At 41.2% G+C, this 21,606-nt stretch overlaps 1 protein-coding gene across 1 annotated transcript in view; it reads right to left on the bottom strand.

Annotated features, from left to right (window-relative positions):
- Positions 1-21,546, bottom strand: part of tle2a (TLE family member 2, transcriptional corepressor a) — a 32,872-nt gene extending 11,326 nt beyond the window's left edge. The window contains 4 exon segments of the mRNA XM_017042504.2: positions 157-201; positions 2,982-3,045; positions 11,742-11,908; positions 21,002-21,546. Of these exon segments, the coding sequence (XP_016897993.1) occupies positions 157-201; positions 2,982-3,045; positions 11,742-11,908; positions 21,002-21,052 (327 nt within the window). The 5' untranslated portion in view covers positions 21,053-21,546.
- Positions 21,547-21,606: the final 60 nt, after the last annotated feature.

Below are 21,606 nucleotides of genomic sequence, written 5' to 3'. Positions count from 1 at the left end.
TGGGAGATGAGTGGGGGTGGGGGGGGGGGGTGGGGGGGGGGGGGGGGGGGTTATTTATCAGTCTGTGATAAAAAAGTGAGTTCCACGCACTCTCTTAGAGGAACAGTGATCACTTAGAAACACACATAATATGAGGAAAGAAGTGAGAGCACCCACCTGTTTGTGCATTTCAATGTTAAGGCCATAGGACATCTCATAATACTGAAACACAGAAAACACTTGTTAGCATATTAATGCAGGTGGCAAGAAGATGAAAAAGACTACAGGGATGTCAATGTACTCTTTAAAAATTAAAATCAAATACAGGTATATTTACAAAACACAAAACTTGTCCCACATTAACCCATTCCTCGGGAGCCAGGGAATTGGTGCTTGCTCAACGCCCCACAACTCACCAAGGAGAGATTCAAACCTCCACTGATAACAAGCGAAATCCTAGGCCACAGGCTGCCCTAATTATTAAACACGTATTACTAATAACTGCATGGCAAGGAAATAATAATAATAAATGGTTAAACACAACTCAAGAGAGAACACATTGTGTTTGTGTACATAAAGGAATAAAAATGTTCAATCATTGCATCAGACTGATTTAAATCCAGCAATGAAAACCCCAACATAAAATTTATACATTTATACAACACATGAAGTTACTGGAAATATACACAGAAAGGTGGAGGAATTTCCATGCAGTTATTTATTCCATTTAGTTTGTTTACGTGTGTTTGTTAATATAATTACTTCAGATCAGATTGTCAATAAAAAAACATAACATCAACAATTATCTAAACAACAAAAAAAAAACTCTTCTCCTACACCATGAGCTTCAGACAGTGCCAACACCGCCCCCAAAAGAGTGCACTGTGAAATGACCAGATGTTCCTATATGCAAACTTCCATCCATTTCACCTTGACTCTGTTTTATTGAAGCACATTCTGAAAGCCAGAAGCCAAATCAGAGTCAGTCACCGGGCAGAAGAAGACGAGTGGACTGTTGACATCATCGTGGAACACTATGAGTTTTTTGGCCCCTTCCTGTTCCCACCTGGCATTAAAACGTGTTCAGCATTTCCTAAACCACATGTGATCGGATGCAACTTCCTCTGTGCTGTAGTCAGAAACAGTGACGTTACGTCTGATCGTAAAACACAGGATGATGTTTTGAAATGTCTAATGGCACACATGTGTCTGAGGGTGAGGTGCTGTAGTCTGTCTAAAGTTAAAGGCACACAATAAAGAACAGGATTCTCTACCACAGTGTAGTTCTGCATCCTTTTGTTAAAAAAAAAAAAAAAAAAACTGTAGTTCTGCATCCTTTTGTTAAAAAAAAAAAAAAAAAAAAGAAGGAAAGAAAAATCATACAGTCAATAACCAAATGTTTAGGCCATTATTTGTTTTAAAAAATACCGTTTACTGTGCAACTGCAGCTACAGCAGTTGTAATTAATGTGTCCTGAAGACAGGTGACATTTATCCTCACATGACTCCCCCCAACGTGGTGAGTGACTTGATATGGGGGAGGTCAGGCTGCATTTAGGGCATTGTGAGTGCTCTAGCTATCTACATGTAAACAAATCACTCGGACCAGATGTTAATATCAGGTCAGAAAGGAGTCTTTGACCCAAACTTTTGGCCAAAAGTACAAGGGGGCTGCGAGAAATGCAGGAGGAAGTCTGTCTGTTTCCCTACCTTTAGAAAAGGATGAAAAGAGGGAACATTTTAAAGTCAAAAAGTGACAGGCTGACATTTGCTTTTCAGCGTGGCTGGCTGTGGAGAGATAAGATTGGCAGCTGGGCAGCCATAACAGCCTGGCAGTATGGGAGAGGAGGTGGCAGGGGTCCTCTCTCTCCAGACATCCTTTCTGACAGTTAGCATGGATGTGTGTGTGTGTGTGTGTGTGTGTGTGTTTTCAGCACAGGTCTGCATCTGTGTAGGAGTGTGGCTCTCTGCCCTCTGTGTGCATGTTTCTTTCAGCATTGTGTGTGTGTCTGTGCGTGCTCTCTCTTTCTGTGCGTGTTTGTCTGTGTGCCTCCACACAACACGCCTTTCCTGGCAGCTCTCCTTGGCAGTTGGTATGCCAATTTTTTGGGCTGTTGCTTAGCAACTTCCAAACTCCCCCAAATCAACAGCCAAGGAAGGAGACCTTGCCTGTGCTTGATGTCAACAACCCCCCTCTACCAATCACAGAGACTTCAATCCCCCACACCAGCCCTATCTTTGTGCCAGCCTTACTACATCGTTCTTATTGACATAGTGGGCACTGGGCAGCCAGCACTGGGTCAGCTGTGGTGTCGTGGGCCACAGGTAACTCACCATTGCAGCTTCGCTGACTTCAAGACTAGGTCTGAAGTCTGAGCCTGCGCTTAAAAACCTTAATCAATGTTTCCTCTAACATATACAGACCACCACAGAAGACTGAGCTCAGAGCACACTTCTTTCTGCTGTCGTCTATTGAGAATCATTTGTTACAATAAAAAAAAAAAAAAACACAAATGAACAAGAACTAGAGGAAAAGCTTAACCTCAGTCTAACTGGTGACTGTTAGGAAGTGATGGCCATTTAGTTTATTTTTTTAAATCAATAATGTATACACTATTATTAATCCTACAGATGTTGGCAGCCAGCTATGAGAAATCAGGAGTTTTGTCAACATTACAAACGCACTTTGGTTGGCAACAAATAAATTTAAAAAAAAAAAGTTTTTGTGCGGAGGCCTGAACAGATGGTTCAAAATGGCATATCTTAGACACACAAATTTTTTTTAAACACATGTACAAAGCTGCACACCCATATAAGTGCTGTTTATTCTGTGGCCTTATAGTGTGTGTGGTCTAGTGTGTGGTTTTTTTGTGGGTGTTGTTTGGCAGCTGTTAGCAGATGAAAGGGATTCATCAGGCTTGGCACTGAAACTGGTGTGAGTGTACGTGGAAAAAAAAAAACATGGCCTGTGTATGTGTGTGTGTGTGTGTGTGTGTGTCTCACCATAACGTAGTGTCTCTGGATCTCTGTCTTCTCCGTAGCCAGCTTCTCACACTCCAGTTTCAAACTGCCACAAAAAGACAAGAGGAAGCAAACAAATTGGATGAGTTCTTGCTCTGCGTCGTCTTGAAAATAAAAATATGCAATGCAATTAGCAAGATAACAACCAATAACTCTCTACTTCAAATATCACCCCTGGCCCCTCCTTCCTCTGTATCTTTTTTCTCCCACCCAGGAGGAGGGGGGTTGGGGGGGGGGGGCAGGGGTGACTGGGTGTTGACAGCCTATTATCACCTCTGAGCAGAGCAGAAATAGACAAAGTCACGCTCAGAGCCTGAAATCCAGCCAAAAGTGCAGGCAGGCACATCCGAGGTGTCTCCTGCTCGCTCTGAACAATTTTCAGTCTATCCACGTGCTGCGCGCTCCTCCCAAATTTGCTGCTTCCCAAATTACCAGTAAGTCTATCTGTCTTTGCGGCTCTCCACATAAGCTTTTCTCCTTCTCGAGCACACTCTGCCAAGTTTCACAGAAGTCTGAGGATCTGTTTTAAGTGGGTCAAATTTGGCAATTCCTACAGATCATATGTAATAAATCTGCTTTGTTTTAGTTTTAATACTGGTATGAAATATGGGTGAGGAAAAAAAAAAACGAGTCCAGGCCAGCAGAAATCTGAGCAGATCAATGTGCTGTATTTGGCTAGTTCAAAAAAGACTTTACTGTTAAACAGTGTGTTCGTTATGAAACTGTATTGGACCAGAGGACATGAGCGTTCACATGTGTCCAGGGTTGAGTCTTGGTCACATGCATCAAAGACGTTCTTTAGATCCAGAACCACAAAATCTTTAATATTAAAAACACGTGATTTAAACACCAGACCGATGTGTCTATGTCTATGTGGGGGGGGTTGGGGTAATCGCTGCTCCATCAACAGCTAGTTGTTAACTTTCATTGCATGCACACACATACGTACACACATCTGATCTGGTGATCCTATACAAACACCTCCACCGTGGTGACTGTCCTGTGTGTCCTGCGTCTCCTTCCTCACAAACAAACCAGTCTCTTGTGCCCTCTAAACTGGATAAAGCCAAAGGCTACATTTTCAAATTAACACACATACACAATCACACACACGGCCTGTGTCCAACTGGTACACACAGCATTCTATATGTGCCCTGGTCAAGTATAAACACCTCCCTTGTTACCTCCGCACCGACTGTAACTTGTTCTCCACACCACCCACTCCCACACACACACACACACACACACACACACATACTTTGGGCCTTTGGCAGTCTTTACCACCTTGTTTGCAGCAGGCAGGGAGATTGATAGAGGGGGGTGTGGTGGTATGGTGTGGTGCTATACTGCTGTGGTGTCTTTGGGCAGATGAAAATTACAATATGATTAATACCTCAACATTACCCCTCGCTGCAACGGGTAATAACGTTCTCTCTGCTCTCCTTCTCTAGTGCAGCCTACACTCTCTCTCTCTCTCCCTCACACACACACACACACACATACACAAAGACATAATTGACTCATTTATCACCGCCAGCCAGTTGAGGAGAAGAGGAACGATGGAGAAGGAGAGAAGGAGAACTGGAGTGGAGGAGGCAGCCAGTGTTAAAAAAAAAAGTGTTGACCGTCAAACCTCCGGCACCATTCAGAAAATTCAACAACGGAAATGCCTCTCAGCAGAAGTCACTCAGAATATGGCAACGTTGATGTGCATTGGTTTGTGTGTGTGTGTGTGCTGTCATCATAACATGAAGGCCATGAACGTGACTTCAAATTCAATATTTTCTTGGAATTACAGTTCTGGAAACAAAAGTGATCATTTAGATTTAAAATATATATATATATATATATATATATATATATATATCAGTACAGCACATTCATGCTTTTGTGACTCTGTGTAGTGATGATTCATTATTCTTGATCTGAATGTGACTGTGACCTGAAGCAGTTTTGAACAAAATCCTGTTGTGAAATTTTATTGGCTGATCAGACGACCTTCCTGGAGTCGGGACTCGGTTATAGGTTCCAGGTAGAGCGAGTTTTAGGAATCCTTTGTAAGGCGGCGGCTGAAATCATTAAAACAACTGTGTCAACAGGTGTCCTCATAAATAAGGAAAGACAAATATGCGTATGTCTGTTGACATTCTGTGACAATGGGAATAATAAAAAGGATGGAGGTTAGGTAACAGGATGTGGATATTTGCCATCAAAATGATTCTATTAATTAGCCATTGGCTCATCAACATTTACTGAACAGGAGGGGACAAAAGTTTAGTCACAGCAAGACAACAAAACTATAAAGGGGGTCTGAGTGTGAGTGTGTGTGTGTGTGTGTGTGTGTGTAACTTGGTGAGCTTGGATCCTCTAATCTTTCACCGGCGGTGACAGCAGATAAGATGATCACCTGAATGTGCTACAAATCTGCAGCCTGCCAGACTTTAGACAGCTCTGTCGCTCAGAGGCACATGGTTGTGTGAGTGTTCGTGAGGGCAGTGCAGCAATTCTTGCTTCATCATTGTGATGTCGTCGTGTGCAATAATGGGCTGTAATCGCAATTTGGACTATAGTCATTTGAGTTTTCAGCGGTGAGATTTATATCATACACTGCTTTATGTTTATGTCCTTGGTTTATGTCGTTCTTGACCCACAGCGTTTCGTGGTCAGGTTGCATCTCCCATAAATTAATTAAGAAAGTCTTGTTGCATTATTCCAACACACAACTGGCCGGGACGTAAAAGCCTCATTTGTCCACTGTGCCACTGAACTGAGAAGAGAAACTGAGGCCCATCTTTGATCTACCAACACCTGTGTCAGTACTGATCCATCCCTGTTAATAAGATATTGTATTGTAGCAACCATCAGAATAAATAAAACATTATCTGACAAATTGGGTTCACTTTCTATTTTTACAAACCTTCATTAATATGCACATGCATGCACCACTCCAAAAACATGCATTATTATGATTAAAATCTGGGAAAACTTAAGGGCATACATAACCCCACACAGGCGATCACCTGAGCACCTGGGGCTGGAGATCCTGCACGCCCTTGAAAAAAAGGAAGGACAAAAAGATTGCAATGGGGCGATAGGGGGCACCAAACAATAATCTCACCTAGGGCACCAAATTGGCTATCGTTAGTGTCGAGCCCAATTAGCGTTTTCGTAGAGCTGGACTAAAATTGGTGCAAATGTGAAATAACGAGGCAGTGGGTGAACTACTGTACATGGACTTTTACAAATGCACCCATATTTAAACTTAAGCAGTTTTTTTTAACTCGGCAGATATGGCTGTGCTCAAGACCAACAAGAGAAAAGTAAGTTAAGTTACCCACCGACAGCCAAAAAAAATTATACGTTAACGTAACCCAGAAAGATAAATAATATGATACACTACCAACAAGCTTGAAAGAAAATAACCTCTTGACAAACATGCTGTTCAACTGACAATTCCAAGACAAATACGGACCATCAAGATAGTTACACACAATCAAACACGCACACAGAAAAACACACAGACGGGCTGCGTACCGAGTGCTTTAAACTAACAGTATGAAGACTGTTAAAGCCTGGGCTCCAGGTAAGACTGCTGATAATAAATGTAGAACTCTAAGTATCGACCATCCTTACTTCTCTAATATAAATATGAAAAATATTATTCAGATTCTCCTGTGGCCGGGCCTGCGCTCACACACGCATACGCACACACACCTCTAATGTTCGAGAGCGAGTGGAAAGCAAACACACACACACCTAAATAAATACACTCCTATAGAAAACAAAGGCAGGATTTTTTCCCAACAACAGAAGGCGAACGCACCGCCTCTCTTTTTCTCACTCTAGTAACTGCTTGAATCACATTAAGACAATTAAGGGAGGAGTTCTTGCATCATTTAAACCTACCCATAGATACAACACAGGTACGAACATGCAAACAGAGCATCACAGAGCAAATATAATTTCAGAATCCAAAAAGAAACAACCAGGCAGGTAAACAAAGCTGGTTTCGAGACTATTTATTTAATTGTGTTTATTCGTCTAATTATATCTAGACAGACGATGTGTTTGAGAAAATACATTTACTTTCAACAGTAGGACGCAAGTAGTTCTATTTCTATTTATTTATTTAATTATAGGTCCTACAATTCTGAGCTATTGTCTCGACAAATATGGTCAACGATAAGAAATTAATAAATAATAATAAAAACTTTGGTTGTTGGCTCTACCAACATTTTACACAATAATAGCCTGGTTGATTGGAGCACCAGTTTTATTGGCACTTGGTTCAAAGTGGCTCAAAACTGTGAACCATGTGCTGTCGTTGAGTGAACAAAGAAGGCCTACATGTAGATCATCTTTATACCCACTATCTTTGACACAGCGACACGTTTGTGGATTTGCTGTTAGCTCATTAGTGAAACACGGCTCATAAACTGCACTTCTACAAAATATTCTGGTTTTTCACCAAAATACTGTTCAATTAGTGCAACTGCATGTCATAATGCTCTCTGAACCCAGAACACTGCTTGTGCAGGCTAACAATGAACTTTGTTCTTTTGTTTTGCTGTTAGCATGCAAAATTAAATGGTGTCGCAGAGAATACAAGTGTTAAATAAAGACTACACTTAAAATGTCTAAGGAAGAAGAAAAAGAAGAAGACTCCAGTGGCAGGAATAAGTGTGTGTGTGTGTGAGGGGGGGGGGGGGGAGGGAGCACAGACCAGCTAGCCTATAAATTATTTATGACTGTATTTTAATATTTTATTCCCTTTTGAAGCTTTGGTAACTATTTAGCTTATTGAAATTCATTTTGTTACTTATATTTTTATAATATACAATTCACCAGTGCTTCGAAACAATCTGCTTGTTAGACTGCAATACACACACACACACACACACCAACTTGTAAAGATAAACAGCCCTTCCCCACCTCCCCAAGAAGAAATTGGTCACAGCATTATTAGGGGATGTGAACAAATGACTTGTCTTGTTTAACTGTGAAAAGAAGTAACGTGAGGTGATGTGAGAGTTAGGTGTACATGTGACCGAGAAAATAATTCAAAAATTAAATTCCGGTCTTTGTAATGTCCCCCAAGTGACCTACAATGAGTGTCTCTCAGACACACACACACGGTGTGTGTGGGGAGAAAATTACAGTAATGAGAGCTATGTGTCAGCAGCTCCTCCTGTCTCCCCTCTGTCTCCTGATTACAGCCTGTTCAGTGTTAACACACACACACACAGGTACACCACACACACAAAAACAAGGACCACTGACCCAACAATGACCCTTTAATTTATAACTCTTTTCTTTTTTTTAAGTTTCGTCAATGATCTCTCTAATCCCTTCATTCTTAAAACACACACACACACACACACTGAACTGAAACAAACAAGTGGCACATAAATATAGAAAGACACTCTGCCACCCACCTATCCCTCTTACTGCCCCCCCCCCCCCCCCCCCCCCCCCCCCCCCCCCCCCCCCCCCGTTGCAGCTCATCAGCACTAATCCCTTTCCTCAGTCTCTTTCCTGTCGTCTGATCCAGCATCTATGAGAATTCAGCCACCTTCTCTGCCGCCAAAACACAGCACTAAGCCGTACTATTCCTAGACTTCTATTTGTGTCTGGAGATAATTTGGGCCTGTGAAAGTGTGCAAATGTGTGTAAAGGACATGCCTTAGATTGGCGGGGATTAAGGATGGGTTTGGGTGTTCCCAGGTAACTCCCACAAATTACCTCCACTCTATGAATTTGAGTGAATTGTTTTCCTCGAAGTTGAAAACGTTCTGTAATAAACGGGTCCAGTTACATCAGTTTGAGCATGCGCATGGAATCAGATGTAAATCTGTGGCCTGACCCGTCTGCTGTCAGACTAAACAGGGTCACAACTACGTAATCGGTCTGAATAAATCCGTCTAGTCACCTAAGAACTGGCGTCTGAGAATTTAACATCTTTATGTAAATATCTGACACCTACTTACAGTTATACAAGCATAAAATAAATCAAGATTTGTTAGGCATATGAAAATATTGTTGTTGTTTTTTTAAATAAATAGTGGATAACAAATGGTCGCTTTTCTTGCTCGTTATCCATCTCACATGGGAAACCAGGTCTTTAAGGTGACTGCCATACACAAAAAAAGATTAACTTTCAGTTATTTCTCAGCATATCACACCTTCTGGTTAAAATAGTCCTTAACATGGTAAAGTTAACAGAATTTTAGAACCATACTGCAACAGGATGCCTCTAAGAAGGGTCTTGAATTAGGTCAAAGAAATTGCAAATAGGCTGTTTCCTAAGTGTAGTATCATCTATAGTTAACACCAATTATAGATACATTTTTCAGAGATACAACACAAAGGTGTGGCTCTGGAACATTTTGCACTAAAGTCTGTTCTGGGTTTTTTTTTAATGAGGCGTCTTCAACCGTCTTTAACCATCTAACTACAAATCCATCAACTATCTGCTCGGTAGTTAACTGAGGGTGTGTCTCTGAGTGCCTTAGTAATCTACAAATAAACAATTAGATAACGTCATAATCATTAGACACATGACTGCATTACTTGGATCCTGCTGTAACTGCTTAAATGTTTCTTTTTTCATGTGTTGTGGTTCATTATAATTTCAATATGGACTTTTCTACTGGTATTTAAATGTACCAGTGTAGTGTAAGAGCATTTTTTTGTATTTGTGGGCTTTTTTCAGTAGTGGCTGTCTGTCGTCTTTTTAACAAATTAGCAATAGCAGCTCGTATTAGCTGTCATTTCAGCTGTAAGTGAGCCAGGCTGCACATTTTTAATTATCAGGTACTCATCTGCCAAATGTGCAGCTGAAGACTTTGTATGAACATATCAGATAACACAATCTGTTTCAACAACGTCTGTTATTGTTATGGTTACAGTTTCAGTTTCCAGTGTGAGCCATACATGGTGTTTAAATCAGCTGTGTGTTTTGTGCTTATAACAGTAGGAGTCCTGCGAGGAGAAGCCTGTGGGCAGGTTAAGTAATGTGTCCCGGAAACCTGAACCAGGTCTGCTAATACAGCACAATGGGATCTTCATGCTGCGAGATCGCAAGTTGGCCCTTGCTCCCAATCGGGGTATTAATCTCATCTTTAATTTATTGTTTATCTTGCTACTTGGTTTTTTGTACCATTGACTGGTAAGCGTGGGACGCTGCAGGTATTTTGTAACATCATCGGTATACAGCTGCCAGAGGAGCTGATCATCATGTCTCAACCAGCAGATTTAGTGATGACTAATGCTGGTGAATGCCTATTGGAGACCTGGGTCAGTGCTCAATAGTTTGGTTTGTGGTGGCACAGCAAACAACTGACAAGGACAAACTCCAGAGGTGGGTTGCAACTACATAATTCTATATCTTGATCGACATAAAAGCTTAATTTTGATGTTACTGAACATCAATCATCATCATAAAGAAGAACTGGAAATGAATCATCAGATCGTGGGAAAACATGTGTACAAAAACAACAGCAGAAACATTTTATAATTAATTCTTAAGTTGCTGCAAATGGATAATAGCACAAGTGAATTAGGAAATCTACTCAATCATTTTATCATTTTAACACTAATATCAGTTAGAAAAAGCACAGCTGGGAGAGCAGATAACAAAAGACACTCGATTGAATGGGAAAGGCCAGAGGATATTTTTGGACAGAATCAAAGCTGAAAGAGAGACAAGCGTGAGTGGGTGAGTACCCTGTGAAGGTGTGCCAAGGGAAGAGAAAAGAGAAGAGTAGGGAGAAAATGGGGGAGAAAAAAAAGAAAGAAAAAGAGAAGGCTGGGGCTGCACAGCCAGGCCAGATCCCACAGTCAAAGGCAATCTGAGCACATTCCTACACATCAAACACACCAGAGAATCATGCACAAAGAATAGACTGCATTATACACAAGGAATGTGTGCATACTTTTCACTGAAAAAGGAGCAGTGCAGAACTATCACAGTGATAATGATCCTGAGAAAAGTCTGGTTAGAATTGGCTTAAACCAACAGACAGGTAACATGTATTGTATGTACACAGTTCATACAGACAAACAGGCGGTCAAGAGACAGTTTGCTGCTTTGGACTGACTAAAGTACAACAACCTCTAAACAAATGTGTAAATTAATATTACATCACCGCAGTAAAGATTAAAAGCTGAATTATATTTGAGAATAAAAAAGGTCTTTTTGTTTTAGTGCATGAATTCTCTCTAAATTATAACAATATATGCATACGTAATCATCGAATAATTTTCTGTGTTTTATAGCATTGTTTTTTTTAACTAAAATGTTGACGTAAGAGTAAATAATAATGAGATTGACTTGTACAGGAGTGTAAATCTGATGATTTCCTATTCATATGAAAGCTCTTTGTTAACAGATTCTTGTCAGTTGAAAAGTATTAAAAGCACAGTCTGAACGTCTGTGAAGAGAAATGCCTTCTGTTGCCTCAGGCTCTTTGGAAGACATTTGCACAATAGGAGTGTAATGTTTTCAGTGCCCACTAACTGGGCATGTATGGAGTCGCCTTGGGTCATTCAGATTAGAGCGTGTGACTGTTACATGAGGAGGTCACAGAGAAGAACAGCAAACCTGACTGGAGAATGAGACTGTCACACAGCAGCATGAAACCTCCAGTTTATACACACTGCATTATGACTGCTGTAAAATCATCCAGGTCAGATGAAGATTTTAATGTGTATTTAAAGAAAACAAAAGCCTAAAAGACTTACCTGTGGTACTGGGTCTGCAGGAACTGGAACTCTTCTTTAATGCGGTCCAAGGTTTCTGGGTAGGTTAGTTTTAGCGACTGGGGCGTCCCTGACGCTGCTGCTGCTGCAGCTGCCGCCGCTGCCGCCACCACTGAGGCTGAAGACCCAGGAGGTGGCTGCAAAGGTGCCTGGAAATAGAAGCAATAACTTATTTAGGGATATGAATATAAAAAAAGACAAAAAGAAAACAGTTCAGCCTTTTTGGTCTCTACTAAAACCTGTTTCAAATGTTACCCAAAGTCTACATACTTGCAGATTTGGAAAGAGGTGTTCTGCCTCTTTAAACTGACCATGGATATGAATGAGCAAAAGGGTTGTGTATCCAATTGAGCCTGTGCAAGAGACTGGTGGCAGCCATAGCGTGTGCCCCCACTTTGGCCCGTTTTAGCTGGGAAAAGCTCCAGCTCCCCCCATGACCCTGATCAAACAGTGGAGGATGGATGGACAGATGGTTGTAGTATTCTGTCAAACTACAAACACTCTGTACAGCCTCAGATATTTCATCTGCTACATGAAAAGCTCTTATCAAGCATTCTCTTCAAGCTCAGAAGGAAGCCAACTCATGTGCCAAATGTCCACCTGTCCAACACGTTAAAAAGGCCTGTTTGTGAGAAATTGTCATCACCGGAGACAACCACGAATAGATCGTCAAAATGGACGTACAGTAAGGAAGCTGGAGATGACAGGAGATATTTTAGCCAAATGAGCAGTGTTTTATTACAAGCCTGAAGAGCTGTAAACCATAAGAAACAGAGGAGTGGGAGGGAGAATTGTGGGAAAGAAAGGGACCTCATCATGCCTGGAGACCCCTGCCAACCCACTGTGCTGAGCCTCCCGCCTCTGCGGGGTCTGGAGCAATTAGGGGACTACAACCACAGCGATAATGCTGCAGGACAGGGAGACAAAAGAGGGCTGTGCACTGGACTAAGAGAATGGCTGGAGGCTGTGGTTGTGTCTGTCTGCCTGGCCTACTGTCAAAATAAGACAACAGAGAAGCCAACTAGACCAAAGACAGAACACCTCACTGTCTCCACGTTCAAGTCAACAAGGACAGAACGATATTACATTATTATTATCATTATAGAATAACTAACGGATAGAAAAATATGATGGATGATAAATCAAACATTTCTCTCTTTTTAGCCGGTGAAAACACACAACAAAATTAAACCGGACATTTGACTTTTAAAATAAAATGTAATAATAGACATTTAAATTATTGTTTAAATGGATGTGCATCAAAATTAAAAATGTTACTTAGAAATAACAAACAAAAATGTGCCAATACCTCAAAACACTATATTGGGTGAGAGGGAAAAACGAAAAGATTAAAAGGTAAAGATCAGAGAAGACAAGATAGAAAAGGAAAAAAAATGATTGGAGAGAGGGCTGTGGCCTCATTGTTCCTCTTTCTAACAAGCTGCTCTCAATCTGTCCACCAGATCCTCCTTCTACAGCAGACAGCCTCACACACACACACACACTTACTTCTCTTGCCTGTACCAACCCACCATTACCCACACTTACCCTCACAAAATACACACGCATTTTGCCAGCCTTGCTCACACATATACACACACACTTTATTCTCACAGGGAACCATGATTAAAACACACACATGATTGGAACGCATGCACATTTCCTCTCGACCTCTTTCTCTTCCCCCACTCTCTTTCTCTCTCACACACAGAGAAAAAGAGGGATAGTGATGAAAAAACAAGGAAAGAAAAAGAGGAAGAGGAAGCGAGGGAGAGGGAGAGAGAGAGAGAGAGAGCAATTATTCTTTTTAAGCGTAGAAAAGAGCACCAAGGCCATTTTACAGGAGGGTGGGGGTCTGGGGGGCAGTCACAAGAAAAGCATGGCCTATCTTTTTTTCTTGACTTTTTTAATCATCCCTTTCCCTCCCCTCCTCTTTTATTTTTTTTTTTCCAGAGATTTAATTTCTCCACTCAACCGTGTTGCCTAGAGGACAGGTGAGAGATGGAGCAGAGACCAGGAAAGAGCTAGACTATCTTTTCACCTCTACAGCTGAAGAAGGGGCTGATATTTTTTAGGTGTAATAAACCAACATCTAGCTGCTGTATCAGTCACCACAGATGTTAGACACTCTGATCTGCTAGTTAGGGCCTTTTGTTCTGAGGATTCTGAGCAGACAACACAGATTGTTTTTTAAAAAAGACACAGACTAAAAAAAAAACATTCCCTTCTCTGATATCCTACTAATCAGTATGGAGCCTAGTTTTAAATTCTTTAGCTTAAGAGCTCATCTACACATTGGGCACACAATGTCCACCTGCAGTTGTTTGGCCACATTGTATTCAAAGACGGTGGGCCACACTTTGTGATGTTGCCAAAGCTAATGGAAGCTTTTGCTGCTTTTGGCTTCGTGGTGAAATCAGCATGTGTTACTAGTGTGGTTAGCCGTCAGTTAAAGCGTTCACAGTGACTGTATGTTTACCCTGACCACTGCCAGCCAGAAGTTGAGAAGACACGGGTAAAATTAAACCAAAATTAACCAGCTTCTAGCTGCAACACAGGCTCACATGCATGTACGTACATCCTCATTTCATTTAAACATTTGGAACAGAACATGTCTGCCACATGGCCATCTGCTGCAGGAGTCCATGTAATGAGCCAGTGATAAAACAATCAATCACTGCAGTGTATGTGCTACGCCTCTGAAAAGGTCTTCTGGATTTCTATTTAAAATGATGACTAATGTCATCCCACGCAGGAACTGCGTATACATGCCAGCTGCTTGTCAGCTGCAGTGAAAGTGTTGTGCGTGCGAGTTGTAATTTTTTTCACCTCTAAACATGGCAATTATGGCAGCATTTTTCTTTTGCCATTTTTACATGGTGCCCGCAAACAGTTGTGTCAGTACACCCTAGTGTACAGTACATACACACTGTGGATTTGGCATAGTGTCATATATTGTTAGATTTGGTAAGTTGGTCAATTATTTTGTTTATAAATTAGAAATTGATGTACATGTGCCTCACACAGAATTTGACTGTTGTATATATCCAGTATTTATATTGTTTACCAAGGAAGGTTATCATGAATAAAAAGTGACTGTTTCTCACTTATTATAAAAAATGTTATAAATTATAGGGCTGAAGAAACTGTATTTTTTATCTTTAATAGTTTTACCATTTACATTTTTGATGTGACGTAAAACTGCAACAATTCTTTATCTTTGTTTAATAAAAGGAAACAGAGACAGATGTTATGTGACTGACCGACAACAACACGTCTTCAACGCCACATGTTTGATGGTTAGATCATGGGAATAGAAGAATGTAAATTAAGAGTTTATAAAGCCACAAGTTTGACACAGAACTCTCCTGCTACACTGCCTCATGCTGGCAAAGTTCTTAACTATGTAGCGTATGTGGCCCAGAGGAATGACTTGCAACACAAAGAAGCAGACATAAGCCAATTGTTTCTGCGGTTAGATTTTAGTTATTAATTGGTAGAATAAAGATTAAAAAAAAAAAAATCAAACAACTTTAGAAAAATCAACCTGGTAAACTAACACTTAAGTTAAAATTATTATTAAAATTATTTTCTAATGTATTTAAATTATTTTCTGTAAATACAGATCTTTCAGATGGTTTTACTACAGAAAGGGTGAAAGCAGGCCAAAAAGAAGATGGGAATTTGGCAATAAACCATCACAAATGTTTAAAAACAACAAATACGAGCACTGTTTTCTACCGATATTGGTACAATCTGTTTTATTTGCTAAAGCCAGCTGAGAAAGCTGTAGGCCATCTAAGGCTCAATACTGAATCCCCAGATGTGACCCTGCTGCACCAGATGTGGGCACACACACGCACACACATTTACAATAATCTCTCTCCTTGCCCGGAGAGGTGCAAGTCAATTGCGATGATTAAATGAGGGGCTGATGATGAGGGGTTGAAAGCAAGAGAGCAAATGAGTCATCTTTGGGGATAGAAATTATTCAAATCAAATCCCACATCCCTTTAGTGGGGTGGGGCAGAGGGATCAATCCAATAATGCTGTTTTAAACATGCCAACTGCTCAGAAACAACTACAGCACATAACAGCTCCCATGTTGGCCTGTGCTGTATGTTCCACACACAGTGAGAAAAAAACACAAGTATGACATGTATATCTTGAAAATTAACAGTATATGATATAATGATTTCATTTCATGGCATGATTGATAGTAGTAGTTGGCAGTAACCAAGTATTCCACACGTTGACTCAATTTCAACTTTATTAAACATTCATTTTCCAAAGTTTTACTTTGGAAAAAGTATTTTTCCACTTTGTTGTTTACTTCTGAACTACTAGTCTCTATTCGCATTGTATCTGTCCAAAGGTGAGGGAGATACCATTATGTAACATAACATTTAATGTCCAGAGAATGTTGAAAATAAAACTTGGTATCAGTAATTTCTGTTTTCTGTTTACACTCACATCTGCATAGAGAAAAATAATCCACATCCCATCACTCCCCATTCCCCCGCCCTCCCACATGAGGGTAGACACACCATGAGCCTATAGAGTGACACATATCCATGAAAACACACCTGAGGATTTGTGCACAATGCCTTTCTTACAGGCCTACGTGCTCTTTATTGTATGCACACCTGACGGCTCCAATGTCAATAACAATAGGAATCTGATACTAGGACCTCAGTCTCCTTGACAAACAATTACTCACAGCGATAGGTAGTTTGTTAATGGGATTGAAGTGGGTCACTCACTGCTATGATGTGGTTGTTTGACCTTGGGAATATTATTTTCACTAAAATGAATGTGACCCTGTGTTTCACTGCCTATCACTGCAGGGGATGAAAACATTACTCCCAGGAGAATTCTCATATTCCTGTTCCATTTTAATACATTTTGAGCACAGAAATAGAATAAAGAACATTAGAGTTCTTTAACAATCAAACCATTTGTATTGTTGCTGAGGGGCTGGACAGTATCTGTTTGTGTGTATAACTTGGCTGAACATCCAAGTTAGTGTTTGTCCTCCGTATCCTATAATTATCGTTAACCACTATTTACAATTCGCATGTTGCCACTAGATAAAATTTAACTTAAATAATATTGAAATGAGTCGTGTCGTGCTGGAATCATAAAACTCTATATCAAATGTCACTGCGACAAATCTAATAGTTTTCATTATAGACAATTCCACCGACAATTCCACATTGACAAAATCCTCCAAACAGTTGTTGAGATGTAGTCAGCAGCGATCAATTCTCTGTGTCTACCACGGAGCCCTGTCACTAGTGTGGCTAAAAATACATCATCAAATAGGGGTGTTTTTTTAATTCATTTCATCTAAGCTTGATGTCTCAGTCCATCGTCTTTGGCTGAGGAGATGCTGCTGCCGCTGCCTCGTTCATATAGTTCAGACCATTAGTCAGGCCACTAATTACACTGCTCACCCGCAGAGTCAATCATCAGAGTAAACACCCACCCAGCTCTCTGTCTTTCTCTGCCTCTTTCATCTGAACCCTGGAGCCTGTGACAAACCAACTAATAATGTTTCTGGATGTTTAAATACAACGCATGCCTCGAACAAGCCATAAAAATATGTGATAATATATGGCTGATAAGGGAGTCCAAAAAGATGACATCCACATTCATCCCTGGTTTGTACCGTTAATGGTTCAAATTATGGTCTGTGGGTTCACCATGTGCCAAAGAACTGTGCTCATAATCACTCAGTGATTTTTGTGCTTAGAGGAGAGGGTCTGCCAGGCACCTGTTTCATTAGCAACACCACCCCCAACCTCCTCATTCCTCTCTCCTTCCTCCCGCAAGCCCTGTTATTCAAATTTCCCTGCTGTCAGCCCACATTAGCGAAGCGCCACAGTTTGCCTGTCAGCTGCCTTAATTGCTGGAGGTGCCTTCTTTTATTAGGTAACCCCCTCAGCTCATTTGTTCCTTCCAGAGAGACACACCTTCACAACAGCTTGTGTAAACCTGAAATCCCTTCAGCCTCTTTTCCTTCATTCTCTCTTTCACTCTCTATCTCTCTCTCTCTCTCTCCCTGTCTCCTGTGCATGGCGGGCAGGCAGGCAGGCAGACCCCTGATCGATAGACACTCTTCCCAGTGCATAACAGTGGCGATAAAGAGCTAAAAGCATGGTAGGATTCAGGAAGTGAAGGTCTGCTGTTTACTAGCACTGAGGATAAAGTGAGGAACCCATCTCTGTCAGGTGTGTCCATACAGAAAAATGTTAAGTGAGAGGACAGAGGAAGTCATTTAGATTCAAGTGGTCTTATGTTTATAATTAATAAGGCTCAGGCTGCACTTTCCTCTACACGTGTGCTTTTTTTGTCATTTCTCAATTCTATGACACAACTAGGATTATTTACAAACCTGTTCATGTTTTAACATAAATAGAAAAAAAAATTCCACTTTTTGGAACACTTATCTAACATGACCTCTATATGGTCAGTATTTACACTTTTTGGAACACATGTTAGATAATAACATAATAGCATGACCTCTATATGGTCAGTATTTACACCTGCTTCGTGTTTATAGCCCAAAACTTTCATTTGTGACAAGATCACATTGCAAAATAACTGAGAGGGATTGGATTTTGGTGGGACAGCAGTGGGACAAAAAAAATCTAAATCATGATCCTGGTGGACACGTCTCAGTGGTAGAAATCTTAAAGTGACCACAGTATTTGAACAACAGACAAAAGCAAATGACAAAAGCTACATGTTAGCACTGAAGGGACAGTGGACACAGGACAGGGTTACAATAAAAACTTAAAATACCCTTAAATGCTAGATCTGGTTATTTGCTTGGTTAAATGTTAATTTTTAATTTGTCACAGCATCAGATGGTGCATCATATATCAGATGCTTAGTTAATGTTATGATATAAACTATATAAAATAGATAAAATATAATATCTCTATAAGGTGCACCCAAGCAAGATTTCAGAAGCTGCTGACCCACCAAGACTTGCACCCACAGCCAGTTCTCCTCAACATTGCAATCATGAATGTTCAAGATGATGTTTAAAAAAAAAAAGCGTAAACAATTTAGGGTTTTTCTGAAAATAATATTTTTTGGGGGAAAATTCTGCCTTTCCTTTATTCTTTCTGGGATGTGAAGTTTAGTGAAACTTAATTCCTTATAAGATATAAACCCAAGAGGCAGTCCAGATATAAGATATAAACCCAAGAGGCAGTCCTTTCAAATACAGGCCATGGCAGATATACTGCTGCGTCAGGACCAGAGGACATTTACAGACTACAGCTACACTTATAGCACCACCAGGCAATTTGCAAAGATATCCTGTATACACACATAGGAAGTCAATCAATGTGCTGTGGGTGGTATCTGAAACTCCAGTGTGACAGGAGGCAGAGTTGTTTGACTTTGACTTGATACATGTTAGTGGCAAGAATTGAATCTCACAGCTTTGATGCTATGAATGTGGATCTTATGAATATGGATGATTTAGATTTAGGATTTAAAATGTTGAATATTTCAGTTCAATTATTTATCCATAACAGCAACAAAGTTAATCACCTAAACTGCTGTGGGACTTGAGAATAATTGATCAATCATCAACTGATTATAGACAAAATAATGTTTTGATAATGTTGAGCCACGTACTTTTCTTGACGATAAGTCGTGTTCTCAACAGAACACACATATCTAGTGATGACAGCTCACCGCTGGCCTTAAATATCAGAGATTAAACGGTGTTCCAGCGGGAGTGGCCCTTTACTTTGAGGTGCAAACATCGGAATCTTTCAGTGGGTACCCACCACGGTACTGTTGAGATCTGCGAGGAGTTGAAATGAAATGGTACCGCTGGCCTAAACATTCTCCCCAGACCCGCCACAGTCTGCTCCTCTCACCCTGGGACGCCTGCCCATACATTAAGATGTGGTTTGGAGCTCTCATAGGAACACAGCAAGGAGAGGCTGGATGAGAGGGATTGGGTTTACAGTGTAAACCACAGAGCCACAGTCTGCCTCCTGCCTTGCCTTCCTGCAGTCAGCTACACTACATACACAGCTGCTGTTGGTGTGTGTGATGTTTGTGCATGTGCTGTATGTTTGGATAGAGGGGACAAAATCCCTTTGTCGCTTAAAGGAAGTTGAGGTTGAAATGGAAGTTACGCTGCTGTACTGCAGTAGAAATCCAGGATTTCTCCCCCATGTAAAGCTCCAGATTGAGAGCAGTGCTATTGATGAATAGGATTTTGATTATTAACCTGAGTAGTGTCCACATAATAAAAACATATTTCATCTGGTGTTACGCATGAAAGGTGGGTTTAAAAGAGTGTCACAGACAGGGTGCAGGGCAGTATGACTGGGGCATGTAAATAAGGGTTAGGCAAAGGAGTAGGTCATAATTGATACTTCGCACAGTTGGAGGACCAGTGTTTATGTATTTCAATCCGCTCAAAAGCCCTCCACCTAGCTCGGCTACAAACAAATTCAGGCCACGCTCCACGGATTTCTCTCCTAATCTCCCACGAATCTCCCTGAGTAGAACATGAAAATCAAACTAACTTTTTCTTTTTTTTAAGCAATGTATTTACTTCACACATTGTATAAAATGGTTCTGATTGCTGATTGTCCGTCAGACTGTTAGTGTGAAGCACTCTCGTATGATTGAACAGAAATTAATAATAAGAGCAAAAGCAGTTTTTATGTGAAAACGAGTGGCACTCGAGAAGGGCAGACTGTTGAGTGATGGTGTCAACAAGGCAAGCTGACTCACTTCCCCTCCTCACAGCCCATGAGGGACGGGGACAAACACTCTTCATCATCTGGGTCAACTCATCCTCCTGAGAAAGAAGGTGGATGGAAAAGCCGTGTTTACAACCCTTTGGTGGAACGTGGACTCGTGGTGGCGGTGTCGGCGACCAAGGACATGAGCTTCACACGTTCACACAAAGACACTCAGCAAAGTTTAGCCTTGTTTGACCGCGGCTTTCACTCCATAAACCCCGACTGACCATTTCTGCCTGACCTTCATGAGACTAAAATTACTCTTAGCGCCAAAGCAAAGTCATATGAGATACTATGATGCACATGACACTTTTAATGCCTTCCCACAGTGGAAATACGCCATAAAACGACAAAGGCAAACTCATCTTCTGTATAAGAGCTCCAAAAAGCCAGAGCTGCTCACAAACACGTTGAGTTTTAGGATAGAAGAGAAGAAAAATGGTTTAAATGTCTTACTGTTTCAATGAAGCGTAGCTTACTCACCGGTGGTCGGTTTTGAGGAAACATAGTGGCCGCCGACTTGTGAGTCTCAGTGGGTTATGTTCCTCTTCTTTTTTTCTTCTTGTTTCTTTTTCCCCCTTTTTTAAATGCGGGAAGCTTCGTCGAGAAATGCGAGCAGCCGAGGTAGTATCGTCGGTCTCAGAGAGGCATTTGGCCCAGTTCCAAATGTTCTGGCAAGGCTAGTCTCGGCTCGCTCATTTCTTGCTTCAAGACTCCTTTGTTCTGGGCTATATCTCCAGCCCCACACCTCCACCAACACCACCTCCACTGCCACCACCACCAGCACCGCAGCAGCAGCAGCAGGAGGAGCGGGAGCAGCAGTCGACACGCTGTAAGGACGGAGAGAGGAGGAACAGCCGATCCAGTGGAGCTTCTCTTTCCTCTGAGACCTCAACTTCCAGCTATCACTGTGTCGCACTTGGCTTCCCCTCTCCGATATGTTTTTTTCGCCGTCTGTGGCGCAAAGGCCAGCGGGAGAGAGGGAGAAGGAGGAGGAGGAGGAGGAGGAGGAGAAAGGGGGGGCGGTCGGGGTGTGAATGTGGTTTGGGTGTGGCTTCTCT

Source organism: Cynoglossus semilaevis, chromosome 2 (genome assembly GCF_000523025.1).
Source record: "Cynoglossus semilaevis isolate Cse_v1.0 chromosome 2, Cse_v1.0, whole genome shotgun sequence".
Lineage (NCBI taxonomy): Eukaryota > Metazoa > Chordata > Actinopteri > Pleuronectiformes > Cynoglossidae > Cynoglossus > Cynoglossus semilaevis.
This window is presented reverse-complemented; position numbering and strand designations above follow the sequence as displayed.